The 19,142-nt window shown below is 48.0% G+C and overlaps 1 protein-coding gene and 1 long non-coding RNA gene across 7 annotated transcripts; one reads left to right on the forward strand and one right to left on the reverse strand.

Moving 5' to 3' along the window:
• Window positions 1–132: 132 nt before the first annotated feature.
• On the forward strand, window positions 133–11,550 carry LOC122457297. Its single transcript, XR_006276783.1, has 3 exons — window positions 133–230; window positions 7,565–7,569; window positions 11,503–11,550. It is a non-coding gene; the product is annotated as an uncharacterized LOC122457297 (long non-coding RNA).
• NOP2 (NOP2 nucleolar protein) lies at window positions 6,996–17,864 on the reverse strand. Of its 6 annotated transcripts, none has more exons than XM_038380232.2 (17): window positions 17,687–17,864; window positions 16,996–17,114; window positions 16,791–16,836; window positions 16,523–16,626; window positions 14,652–14,926; window positions 14,281–14,324; window positions 13,443–13,603; window positions 12,873–13,072; window positions 10,100–10,189; window positions 9,933–10,020; window positions 9,691–9,831; window positions 9,292–9,431; window positions 8,963–9,052; window positions 8,112–8,234; window positions 7,913–8,010; window positions 7,676–7,806; window positions 6,996–7,526 (listed from the first exon to the last, which is right to left on the reverse strand). In XM_038380232.2, exons 2-17 carry the CDS (start codon window positions 17,099–17,101, stop codon window positions 7,294–7,296), a joined length of 2,070 nt encoding a protein of 689 aa, XP_038236160.1. In that variant the 5' UTR covers window positions 17,102–17,114; window positions 17,687–17,864; the 3' UTR covers window positions 6,996–7,293. The 6 variants fall into 6 exon arrangements, with proteins under 6 accessions (XP_038236160.1, XP_038236150.1, XP_038236141.1 ...); XM_038380222.2 differs by having other exon boundaries at window positions 17,674–17,797; XM_038380213.2 differs by having other exon boundaries at window positions 17,611–17,753.
• Window positions 17,865–19,142: the final 1,278 nt, after the last annotated feature.

Genomic DNA, 19,142 nt, shown 5'->3' on the forward strand with positions numbered 1-19,142 from the left:
AAAGCTTATCCACTTTCAAATCCCTCTGGACGTGGCTCGCCCGCCCATGCTGCCTACCGAGAGTCGCCAGCTCATGATGGCTCGGCAGATGATGAGCTGCGGTTTTGTCTAGGCAACGACGTGCTGGGGCTGGGTTTCAGAGGGGCAGCCCTGTTAGTCCGTATCAGCAAAACCAACGAGGAGTCCTTGTGGCACCTTAGAGACTAATATTTATTTGGGCATAAGCTTTCGTGGGCTAGAACCCTCTCCGTCAGATGTGCTGTTACCGCGGCTTTTCACCTCCCACCCCAAAACGGCTGTTTAACTCCCCTGTTGAGTCTTACCTTTATGACTACTCCCTTTACTATACTGGGACTCAGAGGAACTGGGGGGGGGGGTCTATACCCAGCTCTGCCACTGACTTGCTGGGTGACCTTGGGCAAGTCACTTAATCCCCGTGCCTCAGTTTCCCCACCTGAAAACTGGAGATTCAGTCTTCAATGACATGATCACATGCTTTTTTTTCCCCCCACAGGACCCCCGTCTCATTCAGTGCACAGCATGGAGGGTGCTCGCTAAATGAGCAGCTATTATATATTTTATTTTACTCCATGTTACTCAATGTACAGGCCCAGGCCTCATTCACTGCACACTGTTCAAACCCTGCTCTGAAGACAAAAATTATTTATTTCCTCATGGGCTTTTCTGCAGCTCTCATCACTATAATATCCAAAGGCTTCGCAAACTTTACAACAGCCCTGTGAAATGAAGGGGTTTTATCCCCCTTTTACAGACAGGAGACTAAGGCACAGAGTTTAAGATCAGAAATGCCCACTAAGTTTAGGTACCCAATTTGAGACACCTAGAACCTGATTTTTCAGAGTACTTAGGGCTACACTGTTCAAAGTCCAGCACTTCTGCAAATGAGACCCAGAAAGTGAGGAGCACACAATTAGTAGCCAGCTGTGAAAAGTCTGGTTGCTGTGACTTGCCCAGCATCACACAGAGGCAAGAATAGAATTCTCCAGGGCAGTATTCAGCTGCCATGAGACCATCCTTTCTCTTCCTGCAATCCTTTGCCTTCTTCACACACCTAATTTCTGCAACAAATAAGACATGGGGTCCTACAAACAGCAGTCTCCTTCACCACACTGAACAGGTCCATCACGTGCACTGAATGAGGCAAGGGATCCTATAGAAATAATAGCATGTGATCACATAATTAATGCACCATAATGCATCTGCCTAAGTGGGGGGGGGGGCAAGAGGGGGCATGCGAATTAAAATCAAGCAGGCAACCTTAATTATGGCACTTCCTAACTTATGTATTCCTGACTTTGCAGCCTGAACAATATTCTTTTACCCTATCATCCACTCCAGTTAACTAGTTGCTTGTTAATTTTTCAGTTTGCTCCAGCATCTTTTCTTTTGCAACTTTAATTTTTGACAGAGCCTCAGGGTTATTACCGCAAAACAGCAGATCTCGCAACTTCCTCTGTGGTAAAGACTGAGCCAAAGAAATTATATGCATCTCCACAGTGTCCTCGTCATAGCATGGCTGGCCCCTGTAAATGACGCAGGTCCACCGCCCCTGTGCCAGGCAGAACAGGTACAATTAAAAGAGCAGGGAGAACCTAGGAGGAGGGAGACCTGGTGAACTAGGGCTGGCAGTCTCTGTGGAAAGCTGCAGAGTTCTCTACAAGCCCTCCTAGGGAAAGGGGGGATTTCTCAGGAAGCCAGGAGAGGGGCTAGCCTGCTGCCTTTCAAGAGTGAAAATCAGTGGCGGGAGGCTGAAAAGGGCTGAAGCTTAGGAAGCCAGTGAAAGGGCTGGCTGGCCTTCCTCAGCTGAGAGTCATGGCCAGAGAACATGCAAGATGGCTAAAGGTGAAGAGCAGCAGAGGGACATGCTTGCAGGCTATTTGAGCCAAAGAGGGCGGAAGCCTGGGGCTGAGGTATAGGGAGGGACACAAGCTGCACTAGAGAGCAGGGGCATGCTGGGACTCTATGCAATGTGTTCTCTGAACTACAGCTATGAGACTTGGGCTATGGTTTACATGCATGGGGGTGGCTGTTGTAATAACTCCTCAGGACTATTTGTACTCAGAAAGAATGTTTGGACTATTCCTGGGGACTCTGAAGGAAACAGAGTGCTGTGGTCTACTGCAGGAGGGCACTCCAGGCAGGGCCATCTTGACATTCCTTAATCTGTAAAAAGAAAAGGAGTACTTGTGGCACCTTAGAGACTAACAAATTTATTAGAGCATAAGCTTTCGTGAGCTACAGCTCACTTCATCGGATGCATTTGGTGGAAAAAACAGAGGAGAGATTTATATACACACACACAGAGAACATGAAACAATGGGTTTATCATACACACTGTAAGGAGGGTGATCACTTAAGATAAGCCATCACCAACAGCAGGGGGGGGAAGGAGCACTCCCAGCTATCTTCGAGACACCACCGATTTCCTGAGGAAACTACAGTCCATTGGTGATCTTCCTAAAAACACCATCCTAGCCACTATGGATGTAGAAGCCCTCTACACCAACATTCCACACAAAGATGGACTACAGCCGTCAGGAACAGTATCCCCGATACTGTCACGGCTAACGTGGTGGCAGAACTTTGTGACTTTGTCCTGACCCATAACTATTTCACATTTGGTGACAATGTATACCTTCAAATCAGCGGCACTGCGATGGGTACCCGCATGGCCCCACAGTATGCCAACATTTTTATGGCTGACTTAGAACAACGCTTCCTCAGCTCTCGTTCCCTAATGCCCCTACTCTACTTGCGCTACATTGATGACATCTTCATCATCTGGACCCATGGAAAAGAAGCTCTTGAGGAATTCCACCATGATTTCAACAATTTCCATCCCACCATCAACCTCAGCCTGGACCAGTCCACACAAGAGATCCACTTCCTGGACACTACGGTGCTAATAAGCGATGGTCACATAAACACCACCCTATATCGGAAACCTACTGACCGCTATTCCTACCTACATGCCTCTAGCTTTCATCCAGATCATACCACTCGATCCATTGTCTACAGCCAAGCGCTACGATATAACCGCATTTGCTCCAACCTCTCAGACAGAGACAAACACCTACAAGATCTCTATCATGCATTCCTACAACTACAATACCCACCTGCTGAAGTGAAGAAACGGATTGACAGAGCCAGAAGAGTACCCAGAAGTCACCTACTACAGGACAGGCCCAACAAAGAAAACAACAGAACGCCACTAGCCATCACCTTCAGCCCCCAACTAAAACCTCTCCAACGCATCATCAAGGATCTACAACCTATCCTGAAGGACGAGCCATCGCTCTCTCAGATCTTGGGAGACAGACCAGTCCTTGCTTACAGACAGCCCCCCAATCTGAAGCAAATACTCACCAGCAACCACACACCACACAACAGAACCACTAACCCAGGAACCTATCCTTGCAACAAAGCCCGTTGCCAACTCTGTCCACATATCTATTCAGGGGATACCATCATAGGGCCTAATCACATCAGCCACACTATCAGAGGCTCGTTCACCTGCGCATCTACCAATGTGATATATGCCATCATGTGCCAGCAATGCCCCTCTGCCATGTACATTGGCCAAACTGGACAGTCTCTACGTAAAAGAATAAATGGACACAAATCAGACGTCAAGAATTATAACATTCAAAAACCAGTTGGAGAACACTTCAATCTCTCTGGTCACTCGATCACAGACCTAAGAGTGGCTATACTTCAACAAAAAAGCTTCAAAAACAGACTCCAACGAGAGACTGCTGAATTGGAATTAATTTGCAAACTAGATACAATTAACTTGGGCTTGAATAGAGACTGGGAATGGATGAGTCATTACACAAAGTAAAACTATTTCCCCATGGTATTTCTCCCTCCCACCCCACCCCCCACTGTTCCTCTGATATTCTTGTTAACTGCTGGAATTAGCCTACCTGCTTGTCACCATGAAAGGTTTTCCTCCTTCCCCCCCCTGCTGTTGGTGATGGCTTATCTTAAGTGATCACTCTCCTTACAGTGTGTATGATAAACCCATTGTTTCATGTTCTCTGTGTGTGTGTGTGTATATAAATCTCTCCTGTTTTTTCCACCAAATGCATCCGATGAAGTGAGCTGTAGCTCACGAAAGCTTATGCTCTAATAAATTTGTTAGTCTGTAAATCAGTTAGTTTGTAAGGTGCCACAAGTACTCCTTTTCTTTTTGCGAATACAGACTAACACGGCTGCTACTGTGAATCCTTAATCTGTGTATTTCTTGATAGGCCAGCATATCCCCCCATTCCCTGGCTGTCTCCCTGCTTAATGTACACTGAAAAATGTTCTCCACTGGTGAGGGGTTGGGCTATTTGTACTTTCCTTCTACCTGCTGCAGTTCCAGCTTTCTGCTGGTTTCCAGGGCTTGGATTTCCATTTTTGGAAGGATGCCTGGTTGGCTCAATAAACCTTTGACCCTTGCTCTTTAGCCATCCTGCCTTATTTAGGGATGGCCCTATTTATGGTAGCTGCTTAGGTAGCCTCTCTGCTTAACCTAAGGATTTCATTTGTACATTTGATGGTAGAGCCTTTTTGACTAGCTTCATTTTATTAAAATCTCCCTTTCTACAGTGCCATATCACCATGCCTCACTTTGGGATCTTTCCTCCCCTGGGAATGTTAAATCTCATCGATAATGCGGTCACTATTACTTAGTGGTTCAACTATAGCTACTCCTTGAACAAACCCCTGTATGTCACTTAAATTTTAACTGCGTCGTCCCTCGAATGTTTGAGCACTAGCTGTTCCAAGAAATAATTAAGGTGTCAAGAAATTGCTTCCCTAAACCAATCTTGGCCTTCAAGCAGTTTATACAAGAGATCTGGAAGTCATCCTCTACTAGATTTAGTGGCTATTTTGGTCTCCTCAGCTCCTTTTCCCTTCACTCAATCTCACCTCATTCTGTTGTTGAACATTCTAAGAGGAACCAGAGTCACAGCCAAGGGATTCATAACTGTCAGGTTTAATCATATGTGTGACAATAGCACAAACTGCTGGCAAATGCATGCACACATTTGAGTCTGGGAGGGGAGATAATTCAGTAATTAGCTGGGCAGGCAGAAGCTCAGTTACATGGTGGAGTCAGGACATCTGCATTTTACTCCCAGCTCTTTAAGGGAATAGAGTTCTACTGGGTTAATTCAGAGCAGGCTGGGCCTCAGAAATGTTGGATCCTATACTGAACTGTGACCTTGGGCAAGACCATCGCCCTCTCTAATCTTGCCAGGAGAGTCTGAGGCTCCATCAGTGCACAGAAGATCCTTTAGGAACCTCACACATGAAAAGGACACAAGCAGGCAAATGCTTAGAATCACTTGTAAACTTGTAACTCAGACCTTTATGGGGGTGGGGGGAGGGAAGTGCCCACCTGAAGGATAAAGAGGAGTATCCTGGAGGAGATTTCTGCACCTAAACCAGGTGAGGCGATTCACAGGCCCTGGTGCTGAGGGCTTGTCTACACATACAGCACTGCAGGTGCACAAGTATAGTGCTTAGCAAAGATGCTACCCACATGGGTGGGAGAGCTTCTCCCCTTGGCATAGGACTCCACCTCCAAGAGGCAGTACCTATGTCGATAGGAGAAACTGGGAGTTAGGTCCCCTACGCCAGGAGGGTATAACTTCATCACTCAGAGATGTGGATTTTTCACCTCCCATCAGTGACATAGTTATACCAACATGAGTGTGTAGTGTAGACCAGGATTTAGACATTTAGCTGAATTCCTCACTGCAGTGGCACTGAATCCCCCAAGGCAACTCTATGACATAGAAAGATTCAGGAACCAAAAGGCGAGAGCCAAGGTTTGAGCTAAAAATCTTGTTCTACTTCAGCAGAAACCTGCCATCCAGACAGGCCTGACTGTAGCTAGGACCTAACCCAGGAGAGCTCAAGCTGGAACTCATGACCCAATTACCACTGTTGAGGGGGTGTATTATTTTGGGGAATGGGTCATCTCCCCAAAGGAAGGTCCTGGAACCCCCCTGCTTAAGGTGCTAGGGATTAGGAGCCCTAGAGGATGATCCCACAGGGCACTAAAGGAAGACTTAAAGTTTAAAGCTCAGTATGTGGGGAAGGGGAGGGGGACACTTCAGACATGGATCAATTTGATTTCATCACCCACCGTTAGGCTAGTGGGAGGGACTGACCAAAGGTTAGAGAAGGAGAATCAGGGCAGGAACTCACCGAAAGCTGCACAGCAAGGCAACAGTGGCAATGAGAATTAAGCTTAGGGCTCCTGTACACTAGGCTCATGCAGGAAGAAGACTTTACATCAGATATTTAGGAGAGGGGGCTGGGCAGCCTTATCTATGCAGAGGAAGAAAGTTTACTAGTAAAATTGCCTCCAACACAAGACCTGCTCACTACTGTGACTGGGAAAAACTGGCTACTTTCCCCTCTTCAGGCATGAGCTCATTTGCAGGGCTACTCGCAGAAAGGGATTCCAGAGCACAGGAAGCTGGGCTGATATGTACTAGGCATAGGGCAGTTGCCGGGATTTGTACGAAGGTTAGTAGCCTTCCAGAAGAAGCAATTCCCTTCCATCCTTTACTAGCCCCACTTACTGGGCCACAACAGCCAGAGGGTGGGTGAAGAGGCAAATGAACCAAGTTGTACGGCAGTCCCCATTACTAGCCCAGGAGAGAAAGAAAGGGGCGCAAGGAAAGGGTTTGGGAAAGGAGGGGTGAAGTGACTGGAGTGGGCAACAGAAGACTGGGAAACGGGAAGGTCAGAATAAGGGCAGGACAGAAAGCAAAGAGGCAGTGAGGAAGAGTGATGGGAGGACAGAACAATGAAAGCCAAGTTCAGAGGGAGAGGCCACAGTGCAGCACAAGAACAAGTGGCTACAGCTGAACATTTACTGTAGGGTCCAGTTACAATGCACTAAAATAAATTCCTGCCTTAGACATGCAGGGGAGGGGAGGGGGGGAGAAGAGAGAGAGAGAATTTGATCAAAGTATAAAATCTTTAATGAATTAGGATCCATCAATCCAGCACCCCAACTCCATGCTGGGGGAAGTACACTGGGCTGCAAGAATAAAGGGAAGACAGTCCAAAAAATGCTTCCTTTATAGGGGCAATAGTTGTCCCAGACACTCACTGCTAAAGCAATCATCTGCACAAGATGATGAAAAACAACCCTACATGGGTGGAATCTGGAGAGTCCCTGACCTTCAGCCTTCAAGGAGAATGCCTCATCCCTGCAACTCTCATGGAATCAGAGACCAAAGCCCAGAGAGGCAGTCCCTTTTATTGTCCATTCCGGTGCACTCTGTGCTGCTTCCTGGCAGGTGGCTGAGCTCCTAGACGCTGGAGAGAGGGCCTCTTATACCTTTGCACAGAACCTCCCTTTGAAGGGGGCTGCTGCTGCTTCTTCTGCCCTGTGGTGACTTTCAATCTCTCAAGTTTCTTCCTTTTAAGCTGTGGCTCTGTAGCTACTTCTGGAGCAGACGCTGGACTTGCTGTTTCCACAGTAGACTCATCTAGAAGAGGAAACGAGTCAGAGAGGAAGGCACAGAAGATGCTGTGGTGAGCAAACAGTGCTGCCTGGATGGCAAGCTCTCTGCTGCTCCAAACCAGCCAGCATGGTACATGAGCAAGGTAGCATAGTGCAGCTCTGGAGTTCAGTTACCTTTCTGCATTTTGGGGATGACATTAGAAAATTTCTTGAGCTTGGCGATGAAGAACCCATCCATGTTGTGGGTGTGAGGGTAGAAACGCCGCGTGGATTTGAGGGATGGGTGGAAGCGACGGTCCTTGAACCTGAGGGGAGAGAGAAGAGAGGAAATATTAGTTTCCCCATTGAAGTCTGAGGGTTAAAAACAGAGCAAGCTTCCCTCCTCCCCACAGCCCCAGAGACTTAACACACCTGGTGAATCCTTCCTTGCCAAAGTCCAGCCCTGTGGGCACCAAGCGAACATTGCGTTTCTTCAGGGCATAATCCACAACCCACTCATTCTCTTCCACCTGCCAGAGACCAAGAATTAGAGACAGACTCCGTGAAGACTCTTCAAATGAGAGCTCCCCCAGCACATGGGCCAACTGCCTGGCACCCAAAGGGAACTCACCATGATGGAGCACGTACAGTACACTATGTAGCCCCCCGTCTCCGAGGCAGCATTGACTGAGTCAATAGCACTGAGAATCAGCTCCTTCTGCAGATGAGCACAACGAAGGACATCCCTCTCATCCTGAGAGACACAGAGGGGGTTAGAACACTTGAGCCATGCTGATCCACGCTTTCCCCTGGCCTAGCACACTGCACCCTCTGTGCCTGCTGTGAATGGAGATGTGATGAGAGCAAGAGCCACCGGCTGTGAGGTAGCACGACTCAGCTGGGCTTCTACCCCTAAATCTGGTCCCAGAACAGTGTGTGTGAGGGAGACAGGTCAATTTCTTCAGGTTTCTCTGGTCCAGACATCTTGGTGCAAAGACAAGAGTCCAGAAGCCCTGCTCTTTCATGGCCTGCAGGCAAGTTCACATCTCACTCTGTACCCTATGCCAGCAGTTCTCAACCAGGGGCCCTTGGGCGGGGGCACAAGCAGGTTTCAGGGGGTCCGCCAAAATAAACAAGAGATCAGGGCCAGTGTTAAATTCACTGGGGCCCAGGGCAGAAAGCCGAAGCCTGAGCCCTTCCTCCTCGGGCAGAAGCAAAAGCCCAACCAGCTTAGTTTGGTGGGGGGTCCCTTGTGGTGTGGGGCTCTGGGCAATAGTTCTCCTTGCTACCCCCTAACACCAGCCTGCTTCTGGCTTTTAATCTACTGACAGAATTGTTGTTGCACAGGTGGGCAATGGAATTTTTTATAGCATGTTGCGGGGGGCCTCAGAAGGAAAAAGATTGAGAACCCCTGCACTGCACCACAAATCACCCAAGCTCCTTCCCACCTTTTCCTGAGCTGCCTCTGCCCAGGCTGCTCACCTTGTTGGTTTTGACAGCAGGGTCCTTGGAGATGACACCTGTGCCACTGCAGGGAGCATCAAGGAGGACACGGTCAAACCCACCCAGCACCTAGAGGTGGATGGAGAGACAGAGGTCTTGGCCTCAATTCCGTTGACAGGACAACAAGACAACAGAAAAGGAGAAATGGGGGGCAGAGAGATGTCCCATTGCCTTCTCCCCCACCCCATGTGCATTCCTTTCTTGTGAGAATCACCCACCCGCTGCACACAGTCAAGGAGAGCACAGCTGGATTCCATGAAGCCTTGTGACGGACACAGCAAGCATGAAACTACCCAGCAGCTACGTACCTTGGGGAACTGGCGTCCATCGCAGTGGCTCAAGACAGCATTGGTGACTCCCAGACGGTGCAGGTTCCCCACCACACTGCGCAGCCGTTCAGCACTGCTGTCATTGGCCAGGATCACGCCTGTGTTCTTCATCAGCTGAGCTGCCAGGGGATGAAGGTTACATCAAGACCCAGAGCTAATGTGCAGCCCCCGCCCCTCCCAATCAGCAGCAGAAGTAAAATCCCCTCCTTCCCCAGTGGATCCCACATTGCCTCTCCCTCCTACCAGGCAACCCATCCCCCAGCTCCCCCTATTTCCCTGCCCCCAGGTGTCCCCATAGACCTCTTTTCCCCAGGCTCTCCTCCCAAACTCCGTAGTTTTGGTCTCTCCCTCATCCCCCGCACCTCTCCAGTCAGGTACCTATGTAGCTGGTCTTGCCTCCTGGGGCACAGCACATGTCCAGGATACGTTCATTCTCTTGGGGGGCCAGAGCCATGACAGGGAGAAGGCTAGAAGCTCCTTGTAGCATGTAGTGTCCAGCCAGATACTCAGGGGTGGCACCTTGGGGTGGGGGTTGAAGAACAGAGACATGAGAACAGGAGAAGCAGCCAAAAAAATGAGTCAGTCAGCTCAGCCCTGTGAAGGGAGGGTCAGTTTCTCACCGATGGGCACAGAGGAGTCGTAGACAACAAGCCCAGTTTTCGACCACTTCCCCAAGGGGTCTAGATTCACACCACGATTAATTAGAGCCTGAAGGATGAAGACAGAGGGGTGAGATCTTTGCTCCATAACTGGGACAGAAGTTGAGGGAGCATGATCCTTTGCTCACCTGTGCCAGGTCTCGTCGCCGTGTTTTCAGTGTATTGGTACGAAGCGTCATGGGGCGAGGAACCTCATTAGATTCTAAGAAGTTGACCAGCTAGAGATAGAGTCAGAGTTTAGGGCCAGAAGGCACCACCAAATCACCTAGTCTGTCTTTCTGTACATCACAGGCCACCAATCCCTCCCACTACTTGCATGCTACGCCCAACAACCAAAACTACAGCAAAGTATTACAGCTGTCAGGAGACTAGACTTGTGTGCTACAGGCAGAGAACAGGATGAACCAAGATGCACCACTGCCCAAGGCCTGTGCAGTGGCAGAGAAGCAATTAAAGGAGATATACCCAGATAATTCTGGCAAATGACCCGCATTCACATGCTGCAGAAGACGACAAACCCACCCTCCCTCCCCCTAAGTCACTGCTAATCTGACCTGGGGAAAAATTCCTTCCCAAACTCACATAAGGTGATCAGTTAGACCCTAAGCATGTAGCAAGAACCAGCCAGCCAAGCACCAGAGAGACAATGATCAATGCCACTTCCGAGCCTTGGCCCACCTTCTCCACTGCCCCTTCTCCAGCTGTGGCCATCTCTTATGCATCAGAGGGAGGAGGAAAAAAAAAACTAAACAAAACAGAATACGTTGCCAGGGAGGGTGTCGCTTCCTGACCCCTGCAGGTGACCAGCTGAAATCCTGAAGCGTGAGATTTTAGAAACGTCTCACATGAACCAGAAGGAACCCCAGGACTGTTGAGACCTGCACCCCGCCATATAATTCCATTGATAAATTTGTCAAACTCTCGTTTTCCCCCATAACTTCTAGAATCTGTTTCAGAACCTCACTCCGTTGATAGTTAGAAACCTCCTTCTAATCTCCAGCTTGAATTTGTTCATAGCCAGTTTATATTCACTTGTTTTTGTACCAACATTGTCCTTTAACTTAAATAGCTCTTCACCCTCCCTGGTGTCTACCCTCTATGTATGTGTATAGCACAATCACATCCCCTCAGCCTTTGTTTTGCTAACAAGCCAAACTCTTCCAGTTTCCTCTCATAAGATAGGCCCTCCATTCCCTGTTTAAATTCATCGTTTTTGAACATGGGTGACCAGAACTGTACACAACATTCCAAATGAGGTCTCACTAGTGCCTTGTATAATAGCATTAATACTTCTCTATCTTTACTGGAAATGCCTCGCCTCACATCCTTGCCTTTTTCACAGCCACATCATGTTGGTGGCTCAGTTACCTGTGATCAACCCACACACCCAGTCTCTCTCCTCTGTTGCTTCCAACTGATGAGCACCCAGTTTATAGCAGAAATTCTTATTAGACCCTATGTGCATGAAGAAAAGGAGTACCTGTGGCACCTTGGAGACTAACAAATTTATTTGAGCACAAGCTTTCGTGAGCTACAGCTCACTTCATCGGATGCATTCAGTGGAAAATACAGTGGGGAGATTTATAAACAGAGAACATGAAACAATGGGTGTTATCATACACACTGTAAGGAGAGTGATCACTTAAGATGAGCTATTACCAGCAAGGAGGGGGGAGGGTGGGAAGAAAACCTTTTGTAGTGATAATCAAGGTGGGCCATTTCCAGCAGTTGACAAGAACGTCTGAGGAACAGTGGGGGGTGGGGGAATAATATGGGGAAATAGTTTTACTTTGTGTAATGACCCATCCACTCCCAGTCTCTATTCAAGCCTAAGTCAATTGTGTCCAGTTTGCACATTAATTCCAATTCAGCAGTTTCTCGTTAGAGAGTCTGTTTTTGAAGTTTTTTTTGTTTAAGAATAGCCACTCTTAGGTCTGTAATCGAGTGACCAGAGAGACTGAAGTGTTCTCCGACTGGTTTTTGAATGTTATAATTCTTGACGTCCGATTTGTGTCAGTTTATTCTTTTACGTAAAGACTATCCAGTTTGACCAGTGGGGCATTGCAGGCACATGATGGCATATATCACATTGGTAGATGCGCAGGTGAACTTGCACTTTGTACAATTAAATTTCATCCCATTTCTGTTACTCCGGTTTTTAAGATCATCCTGTTTCTGTATAATATTGCCCATGCCCCTGTATTGACCATGTCTCCCAACTTTATCAGAAGCAAATTTCATTACTTTATTTTTTTGTGCCAAAGTCATTAATAAAAATATTAAAATATGAGAGGTCCCAAAACCAATCCTTGAGGAACTCCACCAGAAACCCCCCTCCAGTCTGATAGTTCACCTTTCAGCACAACTTGTTGCCTTCTCCGCTTTAGCCAGTTCCTTATCCACCTAACAATGCCTGGACCGATCCTCATCTTTCCTAATTTAATTAACAATGTCCCATGTCAAATGCTTTACTGAAGCCCAGGTATATTAGATCTACTGCACTTTCCTTATCTTAAAAAAGGAAACAATCAGTTACCTTTTCAAAGAAGGAAAATCGGGTTAGTCTGGCCTTTGCAAAACCCATGTTGCATTATAGCCTTTTGACCATTTACCACCATAAGTTTAAATTATTCTTTTCTTCACAATTTGCTCGGAAGCCCTGCATGCTTCTGAGGTCAGACTACAAGGTCTGTAATCGCACAGGTCACTTTCTTCCCCCTTTCTTAAATACAGGTATTGTAGCTATTCTCCAGGGGAGGAAGGAGAGAAAGAACAGGGGAAGGTGGCAAGGAACTCAGGCCCATATCTGGGAACTGAGTGGGCAGACAGATGAACACCAGTCAGTGCGGATGTAGGCTGGGTGAATCCAGAAGCATACCTGGACCTGTGCGGGGTTCATACCTCAGCGAGAGGGAAGAGCTCCATGAGCTTCTTAAGCAAGAAGTCACTGTAGGAATAGTAGGCAGCAAGGTCCTGGCGTAGCAATGCGAGGTACTCCTGTCTGGCGCGCCCTGCCTCCCGCTTCACCCTGAAGTCCTGCAGCACCTCCACGTTGTCCTTGATACGCTGATGAATGAGGTGCAGGTCAGGCGGCTCAGCAGGTAATGAGGCAGTTAAGGAATCAAGAAAAGAGAGTCACATGACCCTGGACATTGCTCAAATGTGAATACTGTGTGCATACCATGACATGCAATGCACAGATGCCTCTAGTGCATGAGTTTTAAGCTACACATATGGTGTCACAAATGCCTCTGCTGTTATGTTGGAGTGTGCTAGATTCTCCCCTCCCCCAAATAACACAAGCATGATCTAACACATGCAGGTGGTATGGCTCCCATGATACACTAGTGCAGCCTATCATAACTAATACACCTCTGCTATGCAACACACATGTACAACCCAACATGGTTCTGGCCAAGAGTGTGGATGCTCAGCTTATGTGCGCCACACACACATTAGAGGGAAGGATATTCTCTCTCTCGATCTCCTCACCACTGGGCAACACAAATTGCTCATCTATCTCCATATTGAGCTGCAGGTCTGTGTCCTCCTCATCCTCCTGCTCCTTGCTTCGGCTGCTCACCCGCTCCTCTTCTTCTTCTTCTTCACTGTCATCCTCACCGAGACCCTCCCTGAGCACAAGAGAGGGAAGGGCTTGCATTTAAGCATGGGAACCTCCCATCCTCTCCCTCCCTCCATGCAACGTGAGAAGTACCACAGAGAAGTGTCCAGTTCTGGTGTCCACATTTCCAGAAGGATGGTGATATATTGGAGATGGTTCAGAGAAGAGCCATGAGGATGATGCAAGGATTAGAAAACCTGCCTTCTAGTGATTGTTAAAGCTAAATACATAGGCTCAAAGAGACAGTTAAGGGGTGACTTGATTACAGTCTATAAATACCTACAGGGGGAACAAATATGTAATAATGGGTTCTTCAACCCAGCAGAGAAAGGCATAACACAATCCAATGGCCAGAAGTTGAAGCTAGACAAATCTAGATTGGAAATAAGGAGTACATTTTAATGATGAGAATAATTAGTCACTGGAACAATTTAGAAAGGGTCATGGTGGATTCTCCACCACTTGCAATTTTTAAATTAAGACTGGATGTTTGTCTAAGAAACATGCACTCGGAATTATTTTGGAGAAGTTTTATGGCCTGTGTTAACATGGGGTCAGACTAGATGACCACAGTGGTCCCTTCTGGCTTTGGAATCTAGGCATGCTAGAAATGAGGGGAGATAGAAGGCACAGCCTCACCCCAGCCCAGGAGAGAACCTGCTGGCCTTCAGCTCCTGAAACCCTCACCTGCCAGACTTCTGCTTCCGGGCAGCTTGTTCGATGGGCAGCAGCTAAGAGAGTCATGGGAGAGTTAATGAGACTATGGCATCAGATGGCAACTCCCTGCCACCCCCATTCCTGCCCCTGTAAAACCCACTCTCTCTATGCAAGAGCACATAAGACCAGCAGCAGGTGAAGGCAGGAGGAAGTATTCTATGCCTGGACCCATCTCCACTCTTGAGGTTTCTCTCCCATGGGGATAAAGCCTTTCAATTCCCCCCACCCACCCCAGGCCTCCTCCATCTGCAGGGATAAGATCCTGGTGTCTGAACCCCACAATACCCCCAGCTGGGGAAGTCTCAAGTGTTTACTGTGACATGAAAGTCAGGAGTTCCTACCTCCTCTTCATCAGAAGATGAGGCTCCATAATCATCCATCATCTCCTCATTGCTCTCATCATCCTCCATGCTCTCCCAGGCATCTTCATCCCCATCTCCCTCACTTTCACTGGACTCCAAATGCTCCTCTTCATTATCCGCAGCAGGCTGCGATCTCTTGGCTGGAGTTAGTGAAAGTGAGTGGCTATCACTGCACCCAAGCTGAGGGTGCCGAGAGGCTCCTTCCCCTGGCCCCCTGTGTTTTCCTCCCTTCTGTAGTGATGGCTGCTCTGCAGCTGCAGGCAGAAGAAAAGGTTAATGATTTGTAGCCACCCCCAAAACCATCTTGTCCTGTTCAATGCAAAATAAGAGGGCTGGGAATTCTGCATTCTAATGTCTAGCTAGAAGGGCCAGTTAATTCTCTGTACTTCAGTTTCCTCACATACAGTCAATGGGGATTTATCATACCCACTCCTTTTTCGCAGGTCTAATACTGAATTTTTAAAAAATTCTATTTGTTATGATATTTCTCTTGCTTATTTCCAAGTTAGATTCTTATGCTACACCTCCCAGCATAACACGAGAGCACCTTTCAGAATGCATTATGTGGAGCAGCTAACATTGGTTACATGTAGTAACCCTTCCTTCCTTTCTCCAAGGGGGAAAAAAACTTTTTTTTTTTAAATGTACGTTGTGGTATGAGTTTGTATTAGGGAAGGCAGGTCACAGAAGCGGGTCCTATACTTGTAGTGGAAAATAGGGAGGTTTACAGTGGTTAAAGAAAGGATCGTCTTGTAGAAGGCAGCACTGGATTGGGACTCTGCAGGTCTGGGTTCAGTTCCTGACATCACCATAGACCGTCTGTCTCTTAACCTGTCTCAATTTTCAAGATTTAAAATGGGGGTCACAGTATTTTTTTGTTCATCTCATCTGTTTAGATTGTAATCTCTGAATCAGGGAGTGCCTTTCACTATGTTTGTACAGCGTTTAGCACAATGAGGTTGTGATATTGGTTGGAACATTTAGGGTATGTCTACACTTCAGCTGGGAGTGTGCCTGCCAGCCTAGGCCCAAGTAAAAATAGCAGTGTACACACTGCAGCATGGAGAACGACTCAGACCCACCACCCAAGCTCGGACCCAGGAGGGTGGGCAGGCTCCGACTTGGGGGGCTAACCTGAGCCACCACCTGTGCTGCAATGTTTACACTGCTATTTTTAGCAAGCAAGAGTGAGCAAAGCTAGCACTACTCCGTCTACCTGGGCTGGGAGGTTCACTCGCAGCTGCAGCGTAGACATACTCTTAGGCACAGCCGTAAATACAAACTCTTCATTCTCCTCATTATTATGTGGTTCTTGGATTCTGAGAAAATCCCTCTCTACACTTTTGGATTAGTCCCCAAAAATTCCCAGATCCTTCAGCGTACCCCAGGTTTATAGTGCACCCTGAGGTCAAGGACTGAGACCTTTGCATTTGAAGCTGTATTTTACGGGGATCCAGCATAGAAAGCAGAAAACAAGTCTGATGTGCTCCCAGTGTTACTGAGGAGATGCAGTTTTAAAAATCCAGGTTTTACAAAACTTAATTTGAGCCAAATTAAGTTGAGGTGGTTACAAGGCACTTCTTAGTCCTGTGTAATTCATGTGGGCATCTTTAGTAGCTAGGGTTTTAAACACAACATCCTGGAGGTCAGCCTGGGGCAGCAGAAAGAGATGTCCACTCCTTGAAAGGACTTAAGCTATGCGAGACTCTACTCTGCTCACAGCTGGGGATAAAAGTGAGGAGAATGGCATTAAAACATACTGGGAAGAATCAGAGCTAAGAACTTACATCTGGAAGTCTTCATTAGGAAAATGCTTTTAAACGATTGAAGTCAACTCATTAAACACATACCTGCACTGGTGCCATCCATCCTCCCCTCATCTGTTTGCTTCTTTAGCTGAAGCAGATTTTTCCTAGCTTGGGTTTTTCCTGACCCCATTCGCCTCTTTGCAGCCCTGAAAACACATGGAAAAGCGAACAAAGAATGAATGAACATATAAACCCTCTTACATCAGAGAGCCTAACAACTCACTCTGACTTGGGTGTGCCAGATTGCAACTAGTGCCTTGGATTCTACCCTCCCTAGAGGAGAAATTAATCTGTGCATTTGTACACTCACCTTTTCCGTGCATGACTGGATAATTTGTTTCCACTGTTATCAGTAGCTAGAAACAAATAAAGATGACAGAAAATTAAGAAACTGGTAACAGAAGGAGAACAAACAATAGGATGATGTCCTTATTTAGAAGCCCTTACAGATATGGTTGTGTGGGGGAAGGGTGTGCAGAAAACGTAGAAAAGGATACAGAAACAAAGACGCTTACCTGGGGGAAGAAATTTGGCTAATTCTACCTCTGCTCCCTTCTGTTTGCGGGCTTTGCGCCCTGGACCACGTTTCTGCTTCCTAAGTACATCAAGTTTGCGTCCCATAGTACTGTTCACCCTGTAGGTTAAGAGAAGGAAGGAGAATGAGATGAAAGAAAACAGAACAGACCCCACGTACACACATTTAGTCATATGGCATGGCAACCTCAGGGGGAGATTCTTTTAGGACAGCAGTTATTCCAACTGCTCGTCTCGGTCTCTCTAACACGGTGGTTCTCAACCAGAGGTGAAACTTGGGGGTATGCAAGACAAACCAGCCTCCTGACAGGGTAGTCTGCAAAGGTTGAGATCCACTGATCTAACGCGCTCCCCGTTCCAAGGTGTCTCCGGTTAAACCCCATCCCCCTGTCCTGGGATCTCAAGTCTGCCTTCCCAGAAACCACTTAGCTCAGGGACTTCCCCAAACCCTCACCCCGAGCGGCCTCAGAGTTTTTCCCAGTTCAGGCACAAGGAGCCTGTGGGTGGCTCCCCCGCTTCACCCCCCCCCCCCCAAAGGCCCCAGCACCGCTAGAGCTTTCACCCCCAGTTACCACGCCCGGGACGCCTGCACGAACCCCGGCTCCGGGAGCGTGGACACGGGCAAGGGCAAGAGCAGCAGCCGCAACCCCGCCACCCACCTCCCGGACCCACGTGCGCAGCGGCTACTTCCTGGGAAGGTCCCAGCGAAGCGGTGTCTCTACGCAGGCTCAGCCTGGCTCCTCCCTCGCCCTGGGATTGGGCGGGAGCTTCTCCTCCTGCCACCCCGCCATTGGCTGATTTGTCTCCCCCTCCCCTCTTCTTCCCCCAGCCGAGAAGGGAGGCTCAAGCCAAGCCCCTTGGCGCAGTGGGGGTTGTTTGACTCGTTTCGGAGTAAGGTAGGTGTGAATCTGGAGTGCAACAGCGATTCCAGAATAGGGTATCGGGCCAGACAGCCGTAAAAGCTGCAGGCTTGGTCGACCCTGCAGTTAAGGGGTCAGGCAGGGCTCTAGAGAACCCCTACTGCTGACCTAGCTAGGCTAACCCCCGCCGTGTCAAGGGAAGAGGGTTTATCGACCTAGGCACGTGCTTGGGGAGGTGATGTGCTTATATCCACAGAGTTATGGCAGCATCGGCTATAGTTCCATGACACAGCTAAGATACTCTAGCTATGCTGGCAGAGGTTCTATAGCAGAGATTTACCCTGTGTTTGTTCAAACATGCCTTAGGCTGCTACTGCAGGAGCCTGTATCAAATTGTAAATGTAAAGGAACTTAGTTGCACTGCGATGGGTACCCGCATAGCCCCACAGTATGCCAACATTTTTATGGCTGACTTAGAACAACGCTTCCTCAGCTCTCGTCCCCTAATGCCCCTACTCTACTTGCGCTACATTGATGACATCTTCATCATCTGGACCCATGGAAAAGAAGCTCTTGAGGAATTCCACCATGATTTCAACAATTTCCATCCCACCATCAACCTCAGCCTGGACCAGTCCACACAAGAGATCCACTTCCTGGACACTACGGTGCTAATAAGCGATGGTCACATAAACACCACCCTATATCGGAAACCTACTGACCGCTATTCCTACCTACATGCCTCTAACTTTCATCCAGATCATACCACTCGATCCATTGTCTACAGCCAAGCGCTACGATATAACCCCTCAGACAGAGACAAACACCTACAAGATCTCTATCATGCATTCCTACAACTATAATACCCACCTGCTGAAGTGAAGAAACAGATTGACAGAGCCAGAAGAGTACCCAGAAGTCACTACTACAGGACAGGCCCAACAAAGAAAACAACAGAACGCCACTAGCCATCACCTTCAGCCCCCAACTAAAACCTCTCCAACGCATCATCAAGGATCTACAACCTATCCTGAAGGACGAGCCATCGCTCTCACAGATCTTGGGAGACAGACCAGTCCTTGCTTACAGACAGCCCCCCAATCTGAAGCAAATACTCACCAGCAACCACACAACAGAACCACTAACCCAGGAACCTATTCTTGCAACAAAGCCCGTTGCCAACTCTGTCCACATATCTATTCAGGGGATACCATCATAGGGCCTAATCACATCAGCCACACTATCAGAGGCTCATTCACCTGCACATC

Source organism: Dermochelys coriacea, chromosome 1, assembly GCF_009764565.3.
Source record: "Dermochelys coriacea isolate rDerCor1 chromosome 1, rDerCor1.pri.v4, whole genome shotgun sequence".
NCBI lineage: Eukaryota > Metazoa > Chordata > Testudines > Dermochelyidae > Dermochelys > Dermochelys coriacea.